This window comes from Agrilus planipennis, unplaced genomic scaffold, assembly GCF_000699045.2.
Source record: "Agrilus planipennis isolate EAB-ADULT unplaced genomic scaffold, Apla_2.0 scaffold47, whole genome shotgun sequence".
In the NCBI taxonomy this organism is placed as follows: Eukaryota; Metazoa; Arthropoda; class Insecta; order Coleoptera; family Buprestidae; genus Agrilus; species Agrilus planipennis.
Window position 1 is genome coordinate 6,912 of NW_020442442.1, and position 9,396 is coordinate 16,307.

At 33.2% G+C, this 9,396-nt stretch overlaps 2 protein-coding genes across 11 annotated transcripts in view; one reads left to right on the plus strand and one right to left on the minus strand.

Annotated features, from left to right (window-relative positions):
* Positions 1-620: 620 nt before the first annotated feature.
* Positions 621-9,396, minus strand: part of LOC108744586 (serine/threonine-protein kinase tricorner) — a 115,550-nt gene continuing 106,774 nt past the window's right edge. For all 10 annotated transcript variants that reach the window (XM_018480441.2, XM_018480445.2, XM_018480443.2 and 7 more), the window contains 2 exons: positions 1,843-2,030; positions 621-852 (listed from right to left, as the gene is read on the minus strand). In XM_018480441.2, the coding sequence (XP_018335943.1) occupies positions 737-852; positions 1,843-2,030 (304 nt within the window). In that variant the 3' untranslated portion in view covers positions 621-736. The remainder of the gene's footprint in view (positions 853-1,842; positions 2,031-9,396) is intronic.
* Positions 3,271-7,764, plus strand: LOC108744583 (valine--tRNA ligase). The gene is made up of 12 exons (XM_018480430.2): positions 3,271-3,784; positions 3,840-4,013; positions 4,070-4,197; positions 4,249-4,413; positions 4,467-4,668; positions 4,744-5,157; positions 5,213-5,569; positions 5,788-6,086; positions 6,145-6,433; positions 6,544-6,795; positions 6,859-7,186; positions 7,239-7,764. The coding sequence occupies exons 1-12, from the start codon at positions 3,620-3,622 to the stop codon at positions 7,622-7,624; spliced, it is 3,159 nt and encodes a 1,052-aa protein (XP_018335932.1). The 5' UTR covers positions 3,271-3,619; the 3' UTR covers positions 7,625-7,764.

Below are 9,396 nucleotides of genomic sequence, written 5' to 3' on the forward strand. Positions count from 1 at the left end.
AATAATAATAAAAAAAAAATATATTAAAAAACAAACGATGCCCACTGAAATTGTAGTAGCGAACATCCTGTATAGTGTACGAAAGAAAATAAAATTTTATTGTATTCACATTTTATATCGTTCAGTTTGTCGAAAAGTCGTGCGCTAATTCACAGCTCACGATATAATAATTAACAAATTAATTAATTGTTTTTGTCCTCATTATCATCATCGACTTATTCTTAGAAAATAATCGTTATAATAAATACACATTTAGCGAGGAAAAGAGAGGCAATGCGGATAAAACAAAAAATAATAATAATCTTCTAGGAGTACTATTTAGATATTGTATAAACACCATCCATTCTTGTTCTGGAAACAGAATGAGAGAAAACTTTAGTTCGAAAGAGAACGGTGTTGCTACAACACTAACCTCCTCTTCGGAGCCACACATGCAATATACACACATATTGTATTATAATTATTATTATATGTTGTTCTTTGTGTTATGTTTACTGCAGTAGAAAACTATAATCTTTGTTTGCTTACGGTCGGCTTTCAATTTATTATCTTTTTTTTTGTGGTAATAATAATTTTAAAAAACGGTTTTCTAAAAATAAGTGCCGATAGCGGTGCTTTTCTTTTTTTTTTTTTTTTTCGGCGCGGAAGAGAACAAACAGCAGAGAATATATAACAAAACTTCGATCTCGGAATTAATTCGGGAGCCTAAAAGAAGGAATCTAACTATCTATTTATTTTACTTTTTCGTGGGGGTTCCCCGTTGAGTCAGACCCTCAAACCTCTTGAACGTGTAATTTATGAAGACCCAGTCTTTGTACTGTACCTCGCCGTCCTGGTTCGTTGGAGCAGATGCTATTAAAAAAAAAAAAAAAATTGATACGTGTACCCATGTACGCGCATAGAATTATTAATTCACATATTTATTTGGTCGATATATTTCTAAAATAATTGTGTATTTATTTAAAGAACTAGATGAACCCGTTCAAATTTGTCGATGGTGTACAGCACTTAATTTTAATGGCTACAACATTAAATGTGTATATATGCAACCAACTGTGCAACCGATTACACATATATAGACATTTAAACCCGCCCACTTCCTTGCAACTATTTGATTTCGCTTACAGTACGTCAAAAATAGCGCATATTAATTAAAAATTGTGATTAAATGATAATATCGTGAATGTCGAAAGTAGAAACGTTAATTAGTTTTATCATTTAATCAGACGTTTTAATAGTCAGCTAATTCCAAAATATTGTATTATGAAAGGTCGATCTTTACGATTTGATTTAACATATTTTAAACCACCACCAATAAAGTCTGATCATACTGTCGAATTTTCGTCAGCTCTGCGGACGTAACCTTTTTTTCTTATTAAAATTTTATTCTCCACGCCCCAAAAGAAGTGTAATCGGTCAACATTGATAGTATCGTTTAATATTGAATTGAGAACTAGCGGATTTCAATTTCCATAAGAATGACTATGATGTCATAAAAACCCCAAGATTTCTTCGACTTTTTAACAGTGCAGACAAGGGTAGGAGATGAGGTCATAGGAAATGTGAAGTCAAAGAACATGCTCAGAAGGAACCTAGTGAAACGTTAGAAATAACCCAAAGTTTTCTCCCTTTGGGCATACAGATTACATAAGCAACAACACCAAAAACAACAAAGAAGAGTGTGGGTCATACAGGATCAAATGGAAGACATGAAAGCCCCGAATAGAATATTTTTAATTTATCGTATTCTTGGGGTTTGGCATAGTTAATTACGTACCGAAACGAATTTTAAATGTATTTCTTAATATTTCAAATAAAAAAGTATTAAATAAAAAAACTCACGAATTTCGAGTTTGACATCAGGGAATTCGTCGAAGTTCGACGTGTCATCGATCGATTTGACTTCCACTGGTATCGCAGCTGGTCTTTCGCGTATGTGCTCCCAATCGACTCCCCTAAAAAAGGGCACAGACTTCAGTTCTTCGATTCCTTTCTGGGAGCCTAATCGCCTGTCTGACTCACAGCAAAACCTGAAAATGACATCAATTTATAGCATAGCTGGCCTTTTTTTATCTGTAATATATCGAATGCATACAGCGATAATGATTTAAAAATCCTGCCAAAAATTAATTTNCAAGAAATAAGCAACGCCGTCTTTAAATTAGGGGTTGAATGTGTAACCTGTAATTTTCTGGGTATAGGACAATTACACCCCTAAAAATTATTACTGTTACCTACAAATCTGGAATAATTTTTTCGAATGTCCGTGAAAATATGAACTTGAACTATTTGCGAGACTTTCTAGGATACTTTAAGGTAAAGAAAAAATTGGTTTTGATAGGAAAGAATGGATGTGTGTGTTCAATCGGTCTTAGGACTGATGACCTTATGATGATGATGACTATCGAAAAGGGCATACCTTACTGCATAAACCAACATTTTTTAAAAATCCTATATAGTAAATCTAAATGCGTCAAAAGAGCCACAACATGAACTTCAATTAACATTCGCATAAATTAACGAAAATTGACATCACTTACCGGTACAGTTTCAATGTTCGTTTAAGTTTAATATAAATTTTGTTTTATCTACCGGAAAGAGCACACCCTGTTGCATAAAATGCTATTTCCAAAAATCCCAGATACAATTTGTGAAATTGTCATAAAGATCTACGAATATCAACGAAAACTGAAGTCACTTTGCGGTACAGTTTCTACATTTTTTTATTTTACTTTCTAAATATAATTTCAGTACGACCCATGAAAATTTGAATTTTGTTCGATTTACCAAAAAAAGGATTAACTTTACAGGGCCGTAGATCCTAAAGTAAAGTACCCAATGAAAGTCTGCTTGAATTATTGGAAAGAACAATGATTCATACAACAACGTTTAAAATTTTTAACTCTGCCAGATAGACCACAATACTTTCAGAAAAAAGAAAAAAAGCAGGGTCGTATTATTTGTTATTATGTCCATCAGGAGCAGATTTTGAGGAATAGAGTGACAGTTTTAAAGTTTCAAAATAAACTTTTTTAGTATGCAATTCTTATTGTTCTGATCCTGCTTTAAATTTTTCATAATATATATGTGACAATCAATCGTTTGTTAAATTCAAATTGTACCCCCAATAATCTTTACCTTCTACTGCATTCCGTAAGAATTTGTTTGAACCATATCATGCACGTATGTACACTACAACTGAATTAAATTCAACATTCATATAAATATTTGAGGATGCACCACGCTTTACTTTACACGATAAAATTTGCACACTTGTTGGCTTCTCACTTGTTGTTCACTTGAATTATCTATGACTTGAATTGATAATGTGTCTTATATAATCTATGTCTACGGCAACGGTTAATCTATTGTATACGACAACAGTTTGTCTATGGCAACGATAATCTATGGGTAATGGTTTTATTGTCTATGGGTTTTATAACCTATAAAAGCCTATAACCTCGAAAGTTCCTGTGCTTCAATCTGCATCAATTTCTTTTCTTTTTGCATGTTTTTTAAATCATTATTAACGAGTGTACAATAATTATACGGTTATTGTTGTCTGTAACCACTTGTGTTAAGTAAAACGAGTTATTTGTGTGTTTCATCATCTAAAATTATGGCTGATGTAATATCGAATTCAGTAAATGAGAATGTTGAAGGTTCGGCTCCAAAAACCGCTAAACAGTTAGAAAAGGAGGCCAAAAAACAAGCAAAGTTAGCAAAATTGCAACAAAAATTAGAAAAACAGACCTCTTCTCAACCAAAAAAGGATTCTAGTGAGGCAAGTGTTGCACATATGTTTCATTGTAAAATCATTGAAGCATTTACTTTTACAGAAGAAAGAAAAAAAAAAGGAGATTAAAGAGTCTGCTGAATATACTATAGCAACTCCTGCTGGACAGAAAAAGGATGTCAGTATCTCTTTACCTGATTCTTACAGTCCTAAATATGTGGAAGCAGCTTGGTACAGCTGGTGGGAAAAGCAGGGTTTTTTTAAACCAGAATATGGAGTAAGTTAGTGTATTTATAAATATCTACTATTGTAAGATATTTGTCATGATTGTAGCGAAAGTCTGTATTGGAGAACAACCCAAAAGGAAAGTTTGTAATTATTATTCCTCCTCCAAACGTAACAGGGTCTCTCCATTTGGGTCATGCATTAACAAATTCAATTCAAGATGCCTTAGTAAGATGGTAAGCATATCACACTGAATAGTGAACATTTATTATGAAAGATACTCTTAGGAATAGAATGAGAGGAAAAACGACACTTTGGAATCCTGGTTGTGATCATGCAGGCATTGCTACTCAAGTAGTTGTAGAAAAAAAAATATGGAGAGAGGAGAAGAAGACAAGACATGATATTGGCCGAGAGGCATTTATTAAACGAGTGTGGGATTGGAAGAATGAGTAATTTAGTATTATCTAAGGTGGCAACAATGTTTCTTTTATTTTTTGTTTAGGAAAGGAGACCGTATCTATTTGCAATTACGTAAGATGGGTTCCTCTTTAGATTGGGACCGCGCTGCTTTCACCATGGAGCCAAAGCTTTGCCGGGCCGTTACTGAAGCCTTTGTTCGTCTCCATGACGAAGGAGTTATTTACAGATCGAATAGATTAGTGAATTGGTCTTGTACATTGAAATCAGCTATTTCAGATATAGAGGTAAATGCATACTTATATGTATACTTTATCTGGATTTCTAAACTTCAAATTTAATTTATGTACTTACTCATTCAGGTAGATAAGATCGAATTGCCTGGCCGTACTTTCCTTTCCATTCCTGGCTACTCCGAAAAGGTAGAATTTGGTGTTTTGGTATCTTTTGCTTATATAGTTGAAGGTTCAGATGAGAGACTGGTGGTGGCAACAACGCGCATTGAAACGATGCTCGGAGATACTGCGGTGGCGGTGCACCCTGAAGATGACCGATATAAACATCTACATGGTAAATATGTTATACATCCCTTTTGTGATCGAAGAATTCCTATAGTCGCCGACGACTTCGTCGATAAAGAGTTCGGTACAGGGGCCGTGAAAATAACACCAGCCCATGACCCCAACGATTACGAAGTTGGACTGAGGCATAAGCTTCCATTTGTTACTATCTTCGACGACGATGGTAATATCATTGGTGATTATGGAAAATTTACGGTAAACACAACATAATACTAAAAAATATATAACAAAATCTCTATTTTTCGTACAGGGAATGAAACGTTTTCAAGCCCGTAAAGAAATCCTCAATAGTTTAAAGGAAAAAGGACTTTATGTCGAAACAAAAAATAACCCGATGGTGGTACCGGTATGTAGTAGAAGCAAGGATATAGTAGAGCCTCTTCTGAAGCCCCAGTGGTATGTTAAATGCTCAGAAATGGCTGCATTAGCTGTCGAAGCAGTGCGTTCAGGGCAACTTAAAATTATACCCGAGTTCCACATCAAAACTTGGTACCACTGGATGGAGGGTATTAGGGATTGGTGCATTTCAAGGCAGCTTTGGTGGGGTCATCGTATTCCGGCTTATTTCGTGTCATTCTCAAAGAATTCCAAAATTCCTGCTGGCAAGGTAGGTAATCGTAATTGAAAGAAATTTTAATTACGTTTTCATTTTCAATGTTTTAATGATTTTTAAACATCACTGGTGAAAACATTAAGCAAATTCATAAGAATATATAAAGTTCATATTTCGCATTTATTAAAATATTTTAAGAGTTTAGTTATTGTATGTAAAAATTTTAATAAAAGTTTAAACGATTTGCGTGAATATTTTTTGGAAATTTTCAGGAATCAGACGATACTTACTGGGTATCAGGACGCGATGAAGCAGAGGCTTTGGAGAAAGCTTCTAAAAAGTTTAATGTGTCAAAAGAACAATTGATTTTACGAAGGGATGAAGATGTGTTGGATACATGGTTTTCCTCGGGTCTGTTTCCATTTTCCATCTTCGGCTGGCCAGATGAAACAGACGATTTGAAGGCATTCTTTCCAGGGACTTTACTTGAAACTGGTCACGACATTTTATTCTTCTGGGTCGCCAGGATGGTCTTTTTTGGGCAGAAATTGTTGGGAAAGTTGCCATTCAAGTAATTAACTGCTGATAACTAATAATGAATGAAGAGTAGAAATAAAATTCATTTTTAGGCAAGTTTACTTGCACCCAATCGTCAGAGACGCTCATGGTCGTAAAATGAGCAAGTCTCTTGGTAACGTTATCGATCCTATGGATGTAATTAAGGGGGTGTCGCTCGAAGAACTCCACCAACAGTTATTGGATGGGAATCTAGATACTAAGGAAATTGAGAAAGCTAAGGCTGGACAGAAACAGGACTATCCCGAAGGAATACCGGAATGTGGAACTGATGCTTTGAGATTCGCTCTTTGTGCCATGTGTCAAGGACGCGACATTAACCTAGATATACTTAGGGTGCAGGTAAATAAAAAGTGAATTACATATTTATTTAAAAGTAATACACATGAATTATAAAAAATAATATATAGAAGTCGCTTTATTATTACTGAGTGTCTTTTTGATTTTAACAGGGCTACAGATTTTTCTGTAACAAAATTTGGAATGCTACGAAGTTCGCACTGACGTACATAGGAACCGATTTCGAGTTGACACTAAAAGGAAGTCAGCTTACAGGCAAGGAGAGTCCTATGGATTTATGGATGTTAAGTAGACTGGCGTGTGCTGTAACCATTGTTAATTCAGGATTCGAAGTTTACGATTTTACCCAAATAACCACAGCAATTTATAACGTTTGGCTCTACGAGCTATGTGACGTTTATTTAGTAATATTTCCAAACAAATGTTACTAATTATCGTTAACTTTGATATCGTTTTTTTCTTTCTAGGAATATTTAAAACCTGTGTTTACCAGCGATGATAAGGATGCCATTTTGGCAGCAAAGATGACATTATACAGGGCGTTGGAGATCAGTTTGAGGCTTCTTTCACCTTTTATGCCCTTCATTACCGAAGAGTTGTACCAAAGGTTGCCCAGACCTCGTGCTTTGGCTCATAGCGTTCCGAGTATTACAGTAGCTGAATTTCCGGAACCTGTGCAGTGTCCCTGGCGTGATGAAAAAGTCGAACAAGAAGTAGAGTTCATTCAGAAGGTGGCAAAAGCCATCAGGTCAACCAGGAGTGATTACAATTTACCAAACAAAACGAAAACGGAAGGTACATTGTAATTATTCTCCATTTTTTTGCAATTAACCTTTCGTTGTTACAGTTTTTGTAAAATGTAGCGACTCTGTTACCGAAGATATCATTTGTAAATATAACGACGCTCTGAAGACGCTGTCGTATTGTTCGCGTGCCGACGTCAATGTCTCTGCTCCCGAGGGATGTACCATTATAACCGTTTCGGACAAGTGCGAGGTTCAGTTGGTACTCAGAGGGCTCATCGATCCGGAAAAAGAATTAGCGAAGATGAGAAAGAAGTTAGGCTTCTTAGAAACCACAAAGATGAAACTGGAGCAAGCAATGACCATTCCCGACTATGAAAAGAAAGTTCCGCAGGAAGTACAGCAGGTCAACAGAGATAAACTGAGTCAAACTGATGTCGAATTAGAGAGAATTCATGCAGCTATCGAAACGTTGAAAATAATGGGATGATGATGTATTTATGTAGTAGTTATGACAATTGCATTTGAATATGTTAATGATAAATGAAATTATTTAAACTTTTAATTTAAAATTACGCGAATTTAAAACTAAAGTGTTATCTGTCTTGAATAAAAGACCATTTTAAGATTCTTAATACTTTTAAAAATATACTACTATTGCAATTATTTATTCTGTATCTATATTTTGCATTTTTTGTAAATCAATATTTGCATTTAAGTAAGCAATTTAAGTTATTTATTAATTATGAAGAATAAATTATGATTAAATAAAAATTTGCACAACATGTATCATTGATGTGTTTTGTTAATGCATAATCACAAAAAGCAAGCATTTACTTCTGTTATTATACGATCTTGAATACATAAAAGCACATAATAAGACGCAATTTAAATCGAATCGTAGAAGAAAAAAATAATTTTCAAAATTAAATTTATAAAAAATATTAAATTTTCAATTTTAAAAATGAACAAATAACTTTCGATATTCGTAATTTTCTTAAATTACATGCATTTCTGTTTAATATATTAAATTTATAAAAATGAAAACTGTTAAATTAACATCGCCCAAAACTGCTTAAAGTGTAAATACCTTGAAAGGAGAAATGGCTATGTCCTGTAAAGTAATTTACTTAAGCACATAGGGTTTTATTTCGTATAAGTTATACACATTTTTCTGCATTAAACATATTTACATGTACAGTTTCGTGTTAGCAAAACCTTCTACAAAATACACTTTATTTTATTTTTAGCCATTATTATTTCAATAAATAACAACCTGCTGCAGTGTGTGAATTGTGTTTTATTTTCAAAAACGAAATCTACCTAATTTTGCACCAAACTGTCAATTATACAATCTATCGGTGCAACAGAAGTGCGTCGTTAGAGAGCTACCATTTTTATACAGCTTTAATAATTTCTTCAAATATATATAAGAAACAGGATTGATATGTTTTTCTAAGCAAACGTCAATTTACCCATTCTTTTACTAAAAACATTTTTTATGAACTACGAAAAATACTTTTTTGCTTTGCTTTAATGAGCTATCGATGTTAGAAAAATAATCTTTAACAGGGCATACTTCTACTATTTCAAATCTTTAAAAGGGATAATGTGACTGAATATTTGACAGTTTTTCTCTTGACGGAATCGATTACTCGAAGAGGTAATATAATTACAAATAACAACTAAAAACTTTTGTTAATTGATTAACGTTTTTCAAGAGTGTTCACAAACGTTCTATTTTTAATTTGTTATCAATTTAGATAATAAAAGTGGTAACGAAAATTTATTTTTGAGAAATTTCTAACATGAAATTTAATTATTATTATCACCGAAGATAAAAAAGGTAAAAAGTAAAAGTATAATGCATTTCTTAAAATAAAAATTCATTTAACAGTAAATTTACTCTGAAAACAAACACTAAAGGAATGAGATTTTTAAAAACTTAATTAGAATTTATCATTTATAAACACTCTTAAATAACACGGTTTGCTTTCTTTTCTAAGACTCGTCAATTACTCCATTCTCTTTGAACTTAACTTTTAAAAAATGTTAATATTTTTCAGAAGATAATATTAGAATAATTTAAAAGGTTTGGGTGTTAATAAGGTTTTTAGTGAACATTTTCTTTTGTACTAAACAGTCATGTAGGAAGGAAATTCTAAAAAATAAAAACTAAAACGGAAATGTTACATTTAAGGACGCACAAAAAGCTTTTTTTTTTCGACTACACTGGAAAATAAATCGAATTAATTATCCCTC